The sequence below is a fragment of the Argiope bruennichi genome, chromosome 6 (assembly GCF_947563725.1).
Source record: "Argiope bruennichi chromosome 6, qqArgBrue1.1, whole genome shotgun sequence".
In the NCBI taxonomy this organism is placed as follows: Eukaryota; Metazoa; Arthropoda; class Arachnida; order Araneae; family Araneidae; genus Argiope; species Argiope bruennichi.
In genome coordinates, this window is record NC_079156.1 from 88778396 (window position 1) to 88797150 (window position 18755).

General features: G+C 29.0%; 1 protein-coding gene across 1 annotated transcript in view; it reads right to left on the reverse strand.

Annotated features, from left to right (window-relative positions):
- Positions 1-822: 822 nt before the first annotated feature.
- Positions 823-18755, reverse strand: part of LOC129972278 (uncharacterized) — a 28252-nt gene continuing 10319 nt past the window's right edge. The window contains exons 2-3 of the mRNA XM_056086361.1: positions 5725-5860; positions 823-2501 (exon numbers count right to left, since the gene is read on the reverse strand). Coding sequence (XP_055942336.1) covers positions 2150-2501; positions 5725-5837 — 465 coding nt within the window. The 5' untranslated portion in view covers positions 5838-5860 and the 3' untranslated portion in view covers positions 823-2149. The remainder of the gene's footprint in view (positions 2502-5724; positions 5861-18755) is intronic.

Sequence of the window (18755 nt, forward strand, 5' to 3'; positions counted from 1 at the left end):
ATCGAATGTGACCATAAAAAGATTTATGCGCCAATAATGGTATGCCAAACATCATTATTTCACTTTAAAATACATTATAAAACGCATCGCATGGCATCGCAAGATATCTTTACAACTAACTAAATGTCATGAAAAACAATAATATCAATACCAAACAATGATGCCAAATAAAAAATACACATCTTGTAATTAACTTATAAGTAAGTGAATCACGTTACACATTTTATGACACAGACATATGCAGATGAAAGAAAAATGCTTTAAATATAGCAAGCGCAATACAGCAACCTAACAAGCATCTCTTTTCGAGCGATTTATCCAATTAAAAACTAATTTCTAATCATGATTCGATTCGTGTCGATTATTTGCGGTTTCACCCTATGAGAAAAATTAAATCCAAATCATCAATTATAAAAATGAAATAAACATTGCTTTATAATATCATTTTGATTTTTAAGAAATTTTATTGAGCTCTAAATGGTTAAATTGATCTAAGTTATCCTAAAATAAAGGAGCATGTTTTGAAATTTTGCTCCAATGTGAAGCTTTTAAAGCTGAAATGCTTTAGGGCGTCATTATGGCACTTGATGAAAAGTAAAACTTTATGCTAAAATACTGCACATCCAAATTTCAATTGCAGTAGAATTCCAATTATTCGAAACTTTATATAAATCTCCAGTTATTCTAATCGTTTGGGATAAAAAAAAAGAAAATTAAATGTCAAAATTAGGAAAAGAATGCTGAAATCGCACTCTGTTGCCCTGAAGCGTCTTTTCCCAAACAAATTATATTATTTATTCTTCATGTCAGCGCATATTTTCGATATGTGTCAATGAAATAGTGCATGTATTGTACTGTAATGTATACAAACATTGTATAAATACATTGTATTGTAATATATTGTACAATATATACACAATGAAATAGTGTATATATTGCTATAATACATATGTATGAATACAATGAGCTTTCATGTTTAATTTTTCTGTTAACGCAAAATGTTATAAGATATCTCATAATGTTGTTCGATATTCTGAACAAGAATATCGTAATATAATGTTGTTAGGCATTTTGTGCTGATAATTGTTTTTATGTAAACACAGTATTTACAGTTTTCTGCACTGTTTATTTTTATAAAACGAAATTTTATGAATTAGCTTAGTTTTTCTATGTTTGATATCCTGGTTTTACTCAACTTCGAAGTTTTATTCAGTCATCTATTTCTCTCTTAACCGAATTTATCCAAATTCTGTTTAATTCGAATACTTGGTTTAATTTAATTATATTAACTTCCCATTTTAAAGCAACACTAGAGCTAGGGGAACGGCACTCGTAATTTTGAACGAGACGACACTTCAGCTGGCATCCTCCCCTCCAAACTTCCACGCCACACCTGTGGGAGGATGTTTGACAGCGACGGTGGAATCAACATCCTCCTGTTCCGAAGCCGAGACCTTACCACCAGGTCACAACGGCCATGTTCAAATAATTGGAATTCTAATCTAATTACCATTACGTTTATGATAATTTGTTCTACGAGTATATTATAATATTTGGGTAATATCGATTGACTTATATCTTATTATTTTCATCAATTTCGCCTTAAAAATAAAACACTGTCTCATTTAACATTTCTTCGTCATCTTGCAAAATTTCGGAAAACTTCTAAGGACGATAGAAACAATAATTAATATTTCACAAATTATTGAGAGCATCAAAACAGTGGAAATTTCAGCACTTACAAAATCGTAGTAATTCTACATTGCAAATAATTCTTAGTAATTCTATAATTATCACTTATAAATTCTTCTTCTCATCACTTATAAATTTACGATGACACTTTAAATAAAGGTTTTGCTTACAGTAAATTTAAAATAAAGGGTAATTAAATTTATATTAGCTAATCTAGACTATTAAATTAAATTTAACATAATTGGAAAATTTTAATAGCTCTTATGAAGAATGATCTTACTGAAAATATTTTTTTAAACTATTAATAATAATATACATAGTTAACTTTAAAAACTCCTATTTTCAAACAGTCTTATTCATTATGCTTTCATTCCTGATTACCTAAGCAAAACTCCTTAATAAATTACTGCGAATATCCTGCGCTTTTCAAATTATGTCACCAATAACAATTCCTAAATCAATAATGCTTCTCAGATGGCACATGATAATGCTTCTCGACTGGTTCGTAATGGGAATATGATTTTGCTTCATGATGATGGCTGTGTCCACCACCGAGATCGATGGCAATCCCTGCCCCTTTATGAGCTGGCCCTATTTTCAAAGCTATTTTACCCAGCTGACCCAGACCCAGAGCGGATACACCAAGACCTGCACCTGCCACCTTTCCAAGAGCCATCAGCAGCTTTAACTGTGTCAGGCCAAGAACTCCCAATTTTGCGATGGTGCCAAAGTCGAGGGGGATGTTGATGTCCACATTGGCAGACTTCTTTGGTGGTGGATGGTAGTCATGATGATGATGTTCATAATGTCTGAAAAGAAAGTGTGAAAAATTAATATTGGTAAAATTTACAAGAACAGCAGTATATTCAAGTCTTTAAACAGCAAGATTCAAGTATAACAGCAAGATTCAAGTCTTTAAATCTTTTTGATTATCAATATAAAAAAAATATGGGGTGGGGTGGGGTGGGGGGTATTGATCTATATTCTATTCAGTAATTTATTAACGAGAATAATATAATTTGAATATTCTTTTTGAACCATCGATTAGAAGTAGATTTTTTAATAAAATCACAAAAGAGAACAAGGCTAATCATTTTAGTAAGAATATGGAAAAATAAAATGCAGTACGATGATTTGTATATTGAGAGTCACTCTAATCATGATCCAGAAGCTAATTTCTGAATAATAGAGAGAAGCAAATTCTTCCAACTTGTTTTAAATGATGTAAAAAAAATTGCATGTTTTGATGTCTAAATCAAGAGAAAGATTAAGAAGTTTAAATTTTTATACACTTCTTCTATTCGATTAGTCATATTTTGTAAAACAATATTGATGCATCAATATTTTTATAAGCCATTTAAGAATTTTTAAGTATTTTTACACGAAAATCAAATATATTATGGTATATGATGTAAAGTCCAACGGGCTCAATAAAGGAAAAAGATACTTTAATTTACACGAAAATGTGATTACAGAATACAAAATGCAGTCGAAACATATGCAAGAACAGCACTGGCAATATACAGTAACACAAAAGCAGTAGATTACTATTAAGTAACCGCAACAGCACAAAGTGCTCCGAGAGATTCGCTGAACTACTCGCTTGAATTCACCATTATGTCTCTCGAATTTTCATAACTTTCGTGATAAGGCATGGAGTGCTCTAAAGCAAATGCCGGAATTCGAGTTTTAATAATACTCTCGTTACGATTCGCAAATACTTGGAATCCTTTACTTTTGTCGCCAAATTTGTCTCTACTGTCAAGGATCATTGACTTGGCATCTATTCAGCCACCATTGCGATATATGCCCGTACCAGGTGACATACTGCGCAGGTAAGCTATATTACAAATTTGTAGCAATATGTTCTGCTGTCTCTTATAGAATCGGCTGTATGCCAATAAAAATAACACAATTGAAAATGATGACATGAAAATTATATTATATTGTGCAAATTAACTAGATGCTTCATATTTTTGGTCAAATTTATTCATTGCGGAGTTTTGCAAAATTTCGGTGACGCTTAATATATTAATGTTAAAATTTATGCGTAATAATATAAATATTAATGCAACTTTTTTTTTTTAAATCGTTTGAGCACCTTTTTAATTGAAATGACTGAACATTAATTATTTGTCATTTTTCATTCTCAAACAAAAATGCAATTTTTTTCAAATGAAAAGCTTTTATTAAAGCCATTGTGTGGTAGAAATCAATTTTATATGCAGTGGTATATTGGGAAATTTTTTAATATTATAAAAACGATAAAATAGAAATTCAGGAAAAAATTCTTCCACAGAGGCAAGAAACAATAAAATGCGAAGATACTCAGTAAATGTTTTTTTAATAATAGGGAGTGGTCTCAAAAAAAACTTTCCCTTTGAAAGACATTTAGAGAAAAGAATTCTTCAAAATAATTTAGTAACATGTCACCAATAAGAGAGGATTCAAAGCTGTTGGAACTAATACGAATCATAATGAACGTATGGAAGATGAATTATGCAAAATGTTATTAATGTGTGAATCATAAAAAAATGCACACGCAAAAATGAATGGCATGTAGTATGAAAATTACAGAAAATGGTCTTTTTTTAAGTGTTCTGTAATAAGCGTGAATTATTTACAATTCTCTAACAGGTGCTGCATCGGCAGCTTCTAGTACAGTTTTTTCTCATAATTCATCTTTCCATGCTTTCCACAGGCTGCATATGAAATTTGATTTTCCTCCGTCCTTTAGATTTTGTTGCAAATACCTCCAAACAAGGAAAAACATTTTAAGGTCACCTTATGTCTACTTTATATTATAATGTTAATATAATCAATGAATAGAGGAAGCGTGTGATTCTTTAAAAAAATAATAAATTTTATAACACTCCTATTTTAACATAATGATTCTAAGTTTCTATTCTTTCTATAAATTGTGAGATAAATTATGTTTAAATTTCATTGCCTATTGCAATCAAGCCAGACGAATGAAACCAGAAACATTATTATGTTACAATGTTACAGACTACAGTTATAAATTTCCTTTTTTTATGAATACATGCACGCACAAGCTCACACATATTTCGGTTCGAAATCGGAAAAGTTTCAGTTTTGATTTTATTAAGGTTAGCCGCCTTTGGCGTCTATCTTGTTCTCTCAAAATATTAAATTTCCAGTCTTTCAAACTACAAATATAGAATGCATTTATTTAAACATTTCATTTTGAAATTCGACAAGACTAAAAAAATAAGAATTAATGGAATCAGTCTGATACAAATAAAAAAGCACAAATAAAAAATATATATACTACGAAATTGAAGCAAAAACAAACATCCTACCTAGGATTTAATATCCGAAGAAAACAATCGTGTAACCTTGATTTTAATTATGGCAAAAGAATGTTATTTGACGTTTGATTGAACTATGAAATTTATTTGACTTCTGTCATTAAAATAAAAACATTTTGTTACAGAATGTCTATAAAATTAAATTTTAAAAAGGATTAAAATTAGAGAAAAAGCATACGAAAAAGAAATTGGCATAGTTAAAAATGTAATGTTTAAGGTGGCGAAGGAATTTGTGAATTAGTATTTCCGAAAGATGTTTTTAAAAAAAACGAAAATCTGAATTGTTAATTAACATATTTTAATTATCCTTTTGGAATTAGAAAAATTGACAAGCGACAAATTTTTAAAAACGCATTGTTAAAAAAGATTTTAATTAATTAAAATTTTATTAATTTCGCCATGAATTAATTTTTATATATGTTTGAAAAAAGAATTATCAGATTCAGATTTTTTTTAAAATTTGATGTAAGTCTATTTTCTTTCTCTTGTTTTAAAGAGCACATATGAGAAATTTCTTCAAAAATAGGGCAAAAACCATGGATTTATTTAATACAATCAAATATCCCTTTTTATCTACGTAATTAATTGCTGAAAATTAAATAAGTTAACATATTGAATCGAAATCAAGAATTATTTTATTTGTTTCTTAACGATAGTCTAATATGCGGATGAAGAAAAATATTTGTGAAAATAAACTTACTTTCCCTCGTATGATGGATATTCGGCGTATTCTCCACCAATGACAAGCTCGATGTTGGCAACGACGATGAAGAATAGCATTAAATAGGATGTAAATACATGAGATGCTTTCATCTTTACAATGTAGTATAAAGCTCCTGAAAAAATAGAAATTTTTTTATTCAATATACAAAATAAAAACTTAATATAAAAATAAATTAGCATTGTTCTTTATTAATAAAGATTATATTTTATTAATAAAGAATAATCTTAAAAGTATTGTTTTATTAATGTACAAAAAAAAGTAGAAATTTTTTTAATCAAAATGGTGGCTGTCAAAATAAAAATCCTTATTTTAACCTTGAGCACCTTTAATTGCTATTAAAACCCGAAACTTACTCTCTACTCTAATACACTAGAGAATACACTCTAATAAAGGTGTTATACCAGAGAATGCCTTATATGGTATTGGCATACAATAGTTACGGAATATTAACCTATCGCGTGAATTTAACATTTCTACTGAATCTATTGTGCCATTTTTGGCGAATTATTTGGCCACTAAGCACTGATATGCGGTTGATAGCATCCGAAAATCGATTTACATGCGTTTTACCCAATCGGTTGAAAAACTGTTAAAAAGCTACACTTCTATTCAGAATCTCATACCTAATTTAATATATTGTTACGAAATATCCCACTTCTGACACCAAATGCTACGAAATTTCCGGGGTTCGTTTGGATAGTGGAAGTTATATGGTGTGAAGACACACAGGACAGCACAAAGACGACAACTATATACAACACACAATTATCTTCAGACGGGACGTGCAGACAACAGCACACAACAGACTCTTCTGCAGACAGTAGCGCACAGCTTAATTGAGCACTAGCTTGACTCCGTCGCTGCTCCGCTAATCTCTGGAAGGCCAGTTCTTTATCGTCGATTCCGACTACGCTCTTCTCTGTCGCTTCCGACTATTCTCGCACTCCACTGGTTCACGACTGCCCGACAGCTGCGGCTGCTTCCTTTTATAGGTCTCGGGGCTAGAAGCCTCTCAACCAATCAGGAACGTTCGAGGCATAACTCGGTTCCTACTGGACGGATCGGGAAAATTCTCCATGTTTCGGGTATAATCTATTTTGGCGCCAAAGTCGCCAAATGGTCGCGAAGCTCTGGGACCTCCTATGGAACCAACTATGCTGGGAAGCCGCATCACAGATTCGTAACAATATTTAACTCATTGCGTTTGTGAGGTATTGCGTTTACATGTTTCTGAAACTACAGACCGACAGACGATCAACCCCTCACTGGATTTGGCAGAAAATTTGATAACTGTCTACTCTGCAGATGTTAAATGTGTGTACGGAATTTTATTCATCCATCTCTCTTCATTTTGTAGTTAGCGTGTTAACTTATATTCGAACAGCTGAACAGACAGACTTCCTCAGAACGAATTTTGCTCAAAATATGATAGAAATTTACAAATCTGGTGTAAAGACTATATATCAAATATCATCCATTTAGATTAAAATGTTTTTGAGTTATCTTTGTCACTGAGAGACAGACAGTCTTTTTCCAAAAATGTGTTTTTCGAACTCAGGGCGGTTTAAAACATGGAGATGTTTAAATTTCGAGTTCGAGTTCTAACGATTACTATACTTTCTCTATACTACATATAAGAGAAAGTAAAAATTAGGATTGTAGTCTTTGATTAAGTTTTAACTTTTAGTAAATCCCAATCTTTAAACAAATGAGCAAAAAATAGTTTCCTATAATGAAAAACCAAAAAATTGGTCTTTTTTTCTGCAATGTTTTAGCAGGTGCAATTAGCAATTTCATACCTCAGTATTCAAAACTTTTAAACCTTTAAAATTTTCACACTCATAGATAAACCAATCACAATCTTCCCCGCAGAATTAATTTCCTAAATTAAGCCTGAATAAGATTAGAAGGAAAATAGACTTTAAATATTACAAAATTAGGGTAAAATAGTATTTTTTATTAAAATGAATGGGCAATTTGAATTTCAAATATTACAAATTGCAAAAATATGTAACAAAAACTTTTAATGATATTTTTTCTTTTATATTATTAAGTTTAAGCATTTCCGAATATAAGTTAGTATTTTTAAATCAACCTCTTATTTCTTAAATATAAAACTGAAATTAACTTTTTTAAGTTACAAAGCTGGATTAAGGGTTAAAACTTTTTGTTAAATCTCAAAAGAATTGTTTTAATGCATGAAGAATAAGAAATCTTCTAGAGAAAAAATGAATAGTAGTGGTTTGATGATAAGATCTCGGATTCCAAATGCACAAACCTCTTTCATCGTACACCCACTACGTATATGAACTGAAAAACATTAAATCGAATATCGGGGGACAAATGTCCTATCGTTTGTGCGGTACGGAGTTTTCATCTGACCTTTATTCAAAATTACATTGGCCTACTCAAATTACCCCTCATGTTACTTCAAAATAGTATGATGATACTATTAAAATTATAGAATTAAATATCATTTTTTACTTTTTTTTAACAAAAATGTTTGAACTTTTCAACTGTTCTCTTTATTAACAATAGTGTAATAATAGTTTATATTAATTTTATCAAACATCTCAATTTAAACATTTTTTAACCTCAATATTTTGAGGAAAAGAATAAGAATATAGCTTCAATTTCTATTTCTACATTTTTCTTTTGAATCATTTATCTCACGCAAATCCAATCCACACAAATTCTACTCAGGCACTGTAAAGTCCATACGAGAACTACAGAAAATTGTAACGCATAAAGGATATGAAAGGTTAAGGGTCTTGCAAAGATTACTTCCTCATTTTCATTTATTTTTAAAGTTTTTTCTTTCGTAATTAACAAACGTTTCTTATAACCTAAAATGTCTTTTCTTCTTTTCTTAGAATTCCTTGATTTTACCTACAGCCTAAAGGAAAAAATAGCATGAGAAAATGTGGCTTTTTAGAACAAGCCCAACTTCATCTTATCAATAGGTACCTTTCAGTAAGTAGAACCTTATATTATGCATTATTACCCAACTTTTACGTTCTCGTTTTTAACATTTATCTTCATTTACAATACTTTTCATAGAATCCCTTAGGTTTAATATGTTCATTTGAAGTAATCTTCCTGAATAAATATAATCTCTCAAGCTTTCTTTTATGAAATTTTATGTTTCCCGCCGTTTATTCAAATCAAGCAATTCGAGTGGAAGAAACTCGACGAAAAATAGCATCATTAACAATCAGAAATACTTTAAGGAACTATGGCATCATCCAGAAAGGAAGCGAAAATAATTTGGATTGTCCTAATGAAATTGAAAGGCAAATAGAGGACATAAGAAATTAGAAATGCAAACAGAAATTTGTCTTTTCAGTATATATTCAGGTAAAGAGCTGTAACTGAGTTTTTCGTTTGGAATAAAAGTTTATTAATATTGTTGTTATAATATTGTTAAAATTTTAAGTTTCCAAGCAGAGAAAGAATATACATTGGATGTACAGTGAACGATAAACAAATTAGAAGAATCTGTTTTGAAATATAGTAATTACTATTCTACTAGCCGCAAAATAGAAGGACTAAGGCAAAATAATTAATTTCCATTGGGTATTTAAAGTAATTATTCAAATATAAGCAAAAATATAAAGATGTATATTAAATGTTGCTACAAAATTAATAATCGTCTCTACAATATTAATAATATTCATTTCCCGCCTTTACACCACTATGCTTTTCGTCTTTTGAAAAATGTCAAAACTGAAAAATAAATACTATATAATAAATTTAAAAAAATTATTTTTTATTATTATACTGAATCTATATTAATATACTATATAATCACTTCTGGCGATTAACTAATTCATCTGGAATATTAGACATATTTAATTTTATTTAAATCATATAAACATAACTTCATATTCATAATTGTGGCAAATTATAAGACACTGAAACCGTACTATTATAATTATTTTTAAATGTGCTCTATTTTTTGTGTTCTACTCTTCTGTGTGTAAACGTTCTAATGTAGTCTGAACCCCGTCGATCCTGGTGAGGTCTTGGGTTATCTTATGTTAAAAAGCAAATTGACCATTTCATCTGAAGTAATTCGTTATTGTGTTGTGACTTATGGCACTTTACAAGCCCGCTGACAGTGATTTAAGGCAAGTGAGCGTCTCTTGGTTTTTCAGTAGCGCCAACTAGAGCCAAGAGTACGACTTAGTTGCTTCATGCGTCACATTCGCTTGCACAACCCCTTTTTAAAGGGGGGCAAATTCACACACCTCACAGATAGAACACAGAAGAAGAACAACCATGCCCGAACAGGGACCCGAACCCTGGACGTCCAGATCACGGGGAAGACGCGCTACCCTTTTGCCAGGAAGCCGGTGAAGTAATTCGTTTAATACATTAATAAATAAATTACTTTTACTTTTTAATCCTTGTATTTTAAATGGTTGGTGTTTTAGATCATTTTTCATCGAAAGAGTAATTCACTATTTATTACGCAATTATTTTTTAACTTATACGCTTAATACGATGTTATTATTTGCTTACCTATATTAATGAGAGAAAAAAATTTCTCTTGTGGATTCGTAATTTTTATAATTTCTCTTACTCTTACCATATAATGATATTTAGAATTTTCATTTTTTAAATCAAGAAGATTGTATAAGTAATCCCAAATGTAATTTGATATTAACTTTTTAACATTTCAAAATTAGTTCAAAGGAGACAACAGCCAGTAAAAATTACCCAAACAGTAGGATATACAATTAAAACATGTACAGAAAATAGTGTTTTAAATTCCAAACGCTTGAAAATCATAATTCGGGTGTTTTACTGATGATTTTCATCTCCAATAATAAGATCAAAATTAATTTTGCCATTGTGTTACCCAATGAAATTTTCGCGGTTGATATCCATAAAAATTCTATAACGATATCAAAAGAATCTTTATAGAGATGGATTCACAGAAGTTTTATTTTCCATATATATCTTACTTTCGGTAATAGCTTCGGATACTTGCTTTGAAGAAACCGATTTTAAATTGTAAAACACATCATTCTCGCTGTATTGTTTTTTATACTTTCTAAGATATCTAAAATGTGTAGATATCTTATTCTTCAACTTTTTTCATGATTATAATACTTTTCATTTACATTTTAAGCATACGAGAAATTGAATAATAAAAATAAAAAGATTTTCAATCATGTGTTTTATAATGTACTGAAAAGTCGAAATTAATTTTTATTAAATATCTGGAGGTCTAAATAAAATCATAAAAACAATACTATAAGAGAATTAATTCACAAAAAAAGCAACTACTCAGCATTCTAAAAGGTTTAAAATATGTTACAAACGTTAAGTATTCTTATCAATACTCTTATTGTTATTTCTTATTAAGTATTCTTATCAATACTCTTATTGTTATTTCTTATTAAGTATTCTTATCAATACTCTTATTGTTATTTCTTATTAAGTATTCTTATCAATACTCTTATTGTTATTTCTTATTAAGTTTTCTTATCAATACTCTTATTGTTATTTCTTATTAAGTTTTCTTATCAATACTCTTATTGTTATTTCTTATTAAGTTTTCTTATCAATACTCTTATTGTTATTTCTTATTAAGTATTCTTATCAATGCTTTTATTATTATTTCTTATTAAGTTTTCTTATCAATACTCTTATTGTTATTTCTTATTAAGTATTCTTATCAATGCCTCTTCTAATTTATTTCACCTCGAAAAATTTAGATGTAAAATATATTTTCTGCTTATAATGTTCAATTAAGTGTATTTCAAATAAGTATTTATTTTTATTATTTCAAACTGTTAAATCCTTTTAATGCCGAACGAAAGTATCATAACTTTGCGAGGAATGCCATCTCAATTTGACGAATTTACTAGGATTTGGTAAGAAGCTCATAAAGAAAGCAAAATAAAAATATTTGCAAAGTTCAAAAAGAAACATATTAAAAAATAAATGGAGAATAAATTAGTTCCAGTTGTATTTCAATATTTTTTTGAAATGCAAAGTGCCTTCTCCTACATAACGATATATCTTCGTTGGCATTTTTCACAAATGAATGATATATCGTCGTTCCATACTAAAAAGGTTAATCTCCATTATATATCCTAAATTTTATGGATTCTTATAAACAATCTTTTTAGAATTCAATATCAGATGATGACTGTCATATAGATTCAAAATCAATTAAGTAGCTGGCTATGAAGTTCTTAAAATACTAAATCATGATATACTTGAAGCACATAAATGCACAAAATTGCAGGACTCTAATAAATGCAAAAGAGTAAAGATTTTATTAGTCACTAATAGACACATTACCAAACTGTACTCATAGCTAATAAAGAGACAAACAAAAGAATTCATCAGTGAGTAATTAACAGATAGGGAGACAAACAGTACTCATCACTAAGTAGTATTCATCGCCAACTAATAGATAGACTCACTCAGTTGAGATTAACCATTTGCAAAATGCCTATGCTTAAAATTTACAAACGTGAAACAAATCAAATTAAAGTATGTCAGTTGATTTTTTCCAAATTCATAGAAAAAAATTTAAAATCAGATATTATAAAATTATGAGGGCATCTTTTTTTCTTGACTACTATATTCTTTTACGTATACTACATATTTGAATTAATAAAAAAAAAGGCAGACATGTCACCTTTTAACTTTAAGTTATTCAATGAAGATTTCATACGTCATTCAAAGACGGGTGTTTCCGACATAAAAAATAGTTAATAGTTCTGGGAATAGCCACTTATTTTGAATGGCATTTTTAAGAAAAGAATCTCATTTCTTTCTTGCAGAGAAAGCAATCTATTTTTGCATCTGCCAACGGTCCGAACAGGATTTTCCCTCCGACCTACATCCAGAAACTAGCCCACTTTTTCTACTTTCCCAAATGTCTCTCCACCTTCGCGATTCGCACCCCCGGGCGATGGAAAGAATTATCGAAGCACTAGAAAAGTCGACAAGTCCATTGACCGAAACCCAATGACGTATTTATCAAAAAGGACCGCCGACGGCTGTGCGGATATTGCTAACAAATAACACCAAGCACGTCTGTTTGAATAGAATTTTATGTTTTATTTGACATTCCAAATATCTAGCAATGCAAAATGTGTCGTGGAATACAAAACAGTTTCTATTTTTCCTCATTTTTTTTATTGATTATCAAGTTTAGAATTGTAACATCGTGTAAGTATGCGGAACTAAACATTGTGGTTATTCAGTTTTGAAAATTGTAAGAATTTTTTGATGTTCAGTTTTATCGCAACATTTAGAGTTATCTTTTTGAATTTGAAAACCAATTTAAAACATAGATATCGCTATAATGAATCCAATGCAATATACAAGGAAACAAATCACCCAATTTAGTATGAAAGGATATCTAGCTCAAAGATGGAAAAAATAATGAATGACATTTATAAAAATTTGAATAAATAATATATTTTAAAATAATTTTTTTTCGAATGGGAATGAATATATTTTGACTTATAACTCATCTTTTCTTTTCTTATTAGTTGTGTTCGATTTGCTACTTAAATAAATCGTCTTCCCAATCCGAAATTGCTTTGTATGGGAAAAAAAGTTTCTTCTAAATTATAGTAGTACCACAGTTATATTCCCCATTTACATTAATACGATTTCAATCTTTTGTTTAGAGCACCATAGTCAGCTTCATGGCTTTGTCATCGGGGAAAAAACTTAAATTATAAGTAATAGAAAGCATTTGCATTTTTTTTCATTATATTGAACTTTACCAATTCTTTTCAAATGTGCTTTTTTTAAAAGCTATACTTTGTTGTTCTGCTATTGTACGAATAATAAAATAACATTTTTTTTCTAAAAAAATACTATAAGAGTAATTGGGAAAATGTAGCTTTAAAAAAACTAATGAATCTTTATTGCTTTGTGATAGAACGAGGAATATAATTATGTATATCAGACCTTGAAGGAAAATATAGGCCGCGGTGGCCTGGTGGTAAGGTTTCGGCTTGTGAGCCGTAGGGTTTAGACCGTAGTTTCGAGACTCGATTCCACCGAAGAACCGTCGTGTAAGGGGGTCTGTTGCACTTTAAATCCGCCATGCCAAACGTCCTCCCGCTGGTGTGTTGTGGAGGTTGCCAGCTCAGGTGTCGTCCTCTTCATCTGATCGCGGTTCAAAATGACGAGGTCCGTCCCAAAATAGCCTTAGTGTTGCTTTACAAGGGGCGTTAACATAACTAAACTAAACTAAATCAAGGAAAATATTTGATTATAATATCATTTATCTTATAACTTTAAACTAGCAATTCTTGTATATACGTTACCGTTAATGTGTGAAATCCGTTATTTCATAGAATAACTAGGTATCTCATAAAATAGCTATACAAGGAAATTTAAGTATATAAAATTATTGAATTCTACGATTTAACTAGGTATTCTATAGAAAAACGATTACTTGATCGTTAAAGAATGAAATGTGGCACTCGAATGTTCTTTGAACCGGTTCTAGCTGCTTTTAGTATATATATTTTTGATATTTATATATTTGATATGTATTTTTGATAATATTTAAATATAACTAATTCTGCAACATATTCTTTTTTTTTTCTTTCTGTTTAACTAATGATAGCAATATGAGCAATTATAAATTATATAATCTACTTTACCTTATTATTTATCTACTTTACCTATTTATTTATTTACCTTATTATTATTTATTAATACTCTGCAATAGGGATAAAATTTATTTTTTGAGCGATTTAACTATTTATGATCAATAAATTTATAAAATAACTTTGAAATTGTTTATTTTTTACTTTAACGTCTATTATTAGTTATTTCATAGAATAACTAGATAAAGTATGAAATTTTTCATCTATTATATACTGGCTTGTCTAGTTATTTCATGAAATACTTAATTATTTTAGGAAAAAAACTGAATTATACATTGTAACGGTATTGTATAAATTTATTTAGTTATCTTCGAAACGACTCTCACAATTTAGATCAAGTTTTATATTTAGATAATATTTTGCTTTTTATCTATATAGGTGTCTTACCTGAAAAAATGCAATTTTTCACACAAAAAAACATTATTTTAAAACTAACTATTAGAGTTCTTTTTTTCTTTCTGCTTTCATGCTGACAATGTCATATAGCGCCATCTAAAAACCGATTTCACCATGTTAAAACTGAGTTCAAGTTCAAAAATATAAGAAATGATAAATAAACTGTAAAAGGAATTCTATAATATTTCAGATTGTTTCGAATAATATGCTAAACTAAGTGCATTTGTGTTCCTTTTTATTCAAATGACCAGTTAATATGCAAGTAGGATTGAAAAATATTCATATGTAATCAGTAAGTGATTGGTATCTAAATATTTTCTCCAAAAAAACATGGTTTTAATAAAAAAAAAAAAAAAAAGTCCTTTATATCAATATAGCAACAAAAAGGCGAAAAAGAGGATGTTCGATTCGTAGTTTCAAGTAATGATTACAATTTAGTATGAAGAATATTTCTACGCTTAAATTCAATTGAAGAAAAACCAGTTGGGATAAATTAAAGGATGCAATCTCGATCATGATATTTAAGATAATATGTTAATTATATTTATGCTTTTCATAAAATATATAAACAAGTTAACAGCTAATGTTTCATTAGAAATTCATTTCCTATCATGAAATAATAATAAACAATCTGAAAAATATTCTTGCACTTAAATGAAATCCAAAAAGAATCACTTCGAGGAATATTGTAATAGGTTATTAAATAAATTTAATCTCTAAGGAAATGCTATATTAAAAATTTATTTATTTATTTAAACGAAAACATTTTATATATTGACCTTATAACAAAATATGATAACTTAACTTTTAGCAAATCCTCTTTATAGATTCAATTGAACGTTATAATTAATTTTAAAAAATATTTTAAAGCTTAAAATTAATTTTAAAAATTTTTTCCTCTTATAATATTTATTTATATGTAGAAGCAACTAATGAAAAATAAATATTTAGTTATTATCCTATTTTATTTTCAATAAAACCATGTATGATATTTTTTCTCCTGCAAATTGATATTTTATTTTATAGAAATTATCTCTTCATTTGTTTTCATTATAATTACGCGATAAGTTGAAATGCTATTTTTAGATGAAAAAGATAATTTCACTCAAGCATCAACAAATTTCTGAAGTATAACTATAAAAGCATATTATTTCAGTTTTTAATTTAGTTAAATTTATAAATTTTAAAGGAATTAAAATTTTTTACGACTTTTTAAACACGACTGTGATAAAAAAAAAAGTGAAGTGTGACATGATCAAAAATTTTATATGGTAGCAAAGATAGGATACTAAAACATTAGAATACTAAAAAATTCGTGCATCTTTGTTTTGAAATATTTACAAAAAAAAAAAAAAAAAACTGTAAAATTTCTACTGTTGATTGGCAGCACTTCGTCACGCCTATTTCTTAAAGAACTGTGTATTATTTATATATAACTGTTTCTCTCGATCTACTTGTCGCGATATATGAGTTTAAGCAATCATTATAAAATTGCCATTGGACTATTTCCAGATCAAATTATTTTAATATAAAGTAGAATTTAATTTCTTATCAAAGATAATATATTTAATCAGTCAATACAAAATAGTATAGAATGAATATCTTATTAGAAGAAAACGAATTAATGTTGCTAAAACGCGATTTTTGACGAATCATTGATATTTTATAATCCATCTTTCTAAGATTTAATAATCAATGATTAATTGTACAAGTAATGCTTACTCATGAATTTTTATGTAAAATTTGAACATAAATCATATAGTTTGCATACTTTCGATTTCGTTTGACATGAGAATTTCAAATAAGGGCTATGAAAACTGTCTTATTTATAAATGACAATCAAAGATAGTTACTTATTTTAAATCGAAAAGTATTATTTATGGAGGAATTAAAAAGGATGCTATTTTATATTTTTATAAGATATTCTATGTCTACGACTATTTATATTCTATGACTATCTTATCTGCGCTTTAAATATGATTTTATATTTTTAAAAAATATGCAAATCAAGGTATGTAATTCAAAGTAATTCAATTATTAAGCCTAAATAAACTGAGAGTCAACCAATTAGCACAAAGGCAAAAGGTAAAGTAAAAACAATTAAGTAAATAAAAATTCATCTTTACTCTTTCCTTTGCCGAAATAAGAGCATGCGCATTAGACTGAATCCCATTTGTAAATAGCTTCATTTTAGAAATTCTGAATACAGATATTTGTAGTGCATCCATCAAAGCCGATGCTGAATTGCTCATTTTATGATGTCTTTCTTTTTATAAAGTGAATGTGAACTTCTTTTCTTTCAAAATGTATTGATTTTTATATTCCTCCTGAGGTTAATTCAACCATCTATTCTTACTGAATCTCTTGTTTTATATTTCTAAAAAACTGACCTTATAGAAACACCAATGTTATTCTGATTCAAACTACAAAATACATAACTTGCTCCCATCGCATAACCATATTGGATGAAAATTACTAGAATAAAATTTAAAAAGGACAAAAGTTGTATAGCTATTTCTGTATTTTGCAAGAAATGAGAAGCGGCTTAGATTTAAGTCTAACAACTGCAATATCAGCGATATTCCACTGAAACTTCAGTATCGTTGTCTACAGTGAATACAGCACTTCAATCGTATATTTTCATATTTAAAATAATTCTTTATAAATTTCTATCATTTAACCCACAACCATTTCTATCATTTAACCATTTAATGCACATGCTCAGGTGTGTATTAAATATAGTGACAGATAGAAATATTAGGACATATTATTGTTGTTATAATCTTTGCATTCTGTTTACAGCAAGAACTGTTTCAAAGTTAAGATCTATACTTGTTCAATGTTTAAGCAAATTTTCTACAAGTGATATATGATCAGCTTATTCAGAATCATCATCCATAGTAACAACTGAAGATAGTATTACCATTACATCCATTGTTATTTAAAATGATGCAATGCTAACACCCTTGATTAGCATCATAAGTTTGCATCCAGAAATCGAATATAACTGGTTTAAAATTAAATTCCCTATCGAATCATCTAGACCTCTATCCCACTTTCTTTGTAGATGATGTTCAATTAAACCTCATTAAGTACCGTCCTTCACAAAGAGAATTGATGGCATTTCCGTCACATTCCTTCCTGTTTGACATAGTACAGTACCAGCTTCTAGAACTCACACCATAAATCAAACATAGGCTCACATATGTCCCAGATTTCATGACAAAGTCAGTAAAGTATCATCAGTCAATAAAGTAAAGTATAAAGTCATTAAGTATCATCCTTCTGTAAAGTATCATCACTCAGTAAAGTATAAAGTCATTAAGTATCATCAGTCAGTAAAGTATAAAGTCATTAAGTATCATCAGTCAGTAAAGTATAAAGTCATTAAGTATCATCCTTCAGTAAAGTATCATCAGTCAGTAAAGTATAAAGTCATTAAGTATCATCCTTCTTAAAGAGAATTGATGGCATTTCCGTCACATTCCTTCCTGTTTGACATAGTACAGTACCAACTTCTAGAACTCACACCATAAATCAAACATAGGCTCGCATGTGTCCCAGATTTCATGACAAAGTCAGTAAAAAAAAAAAAAAAAAAAAAAAACTTCCGAATCTTCCTTTTCTGTTTTTATGTAACATCACACTAAAGTAAAAATAAAATCAAAATTCCAGAATGTTTTTTTTTTCAAAGAAAAAAAATCTCATCCTACTAGCAATATCTGGGTGTAACACAAACAATAGCACTTCAGGGCATACATCAAATTTAGAGATATTATAATAAACTTTGCATTGGGCTTATAACAAGAACTGTCTTAAATCTAAAGTCATATAGAATCATCTAGACCTCTGTCCCAATTTCTTTGAAGATGATATTTGACTGAACCTCGTTACGTATCATCGTTCATTGGGAGAATTGGTGGCACTTCCGTCACATGCCTTCCTGTTTGA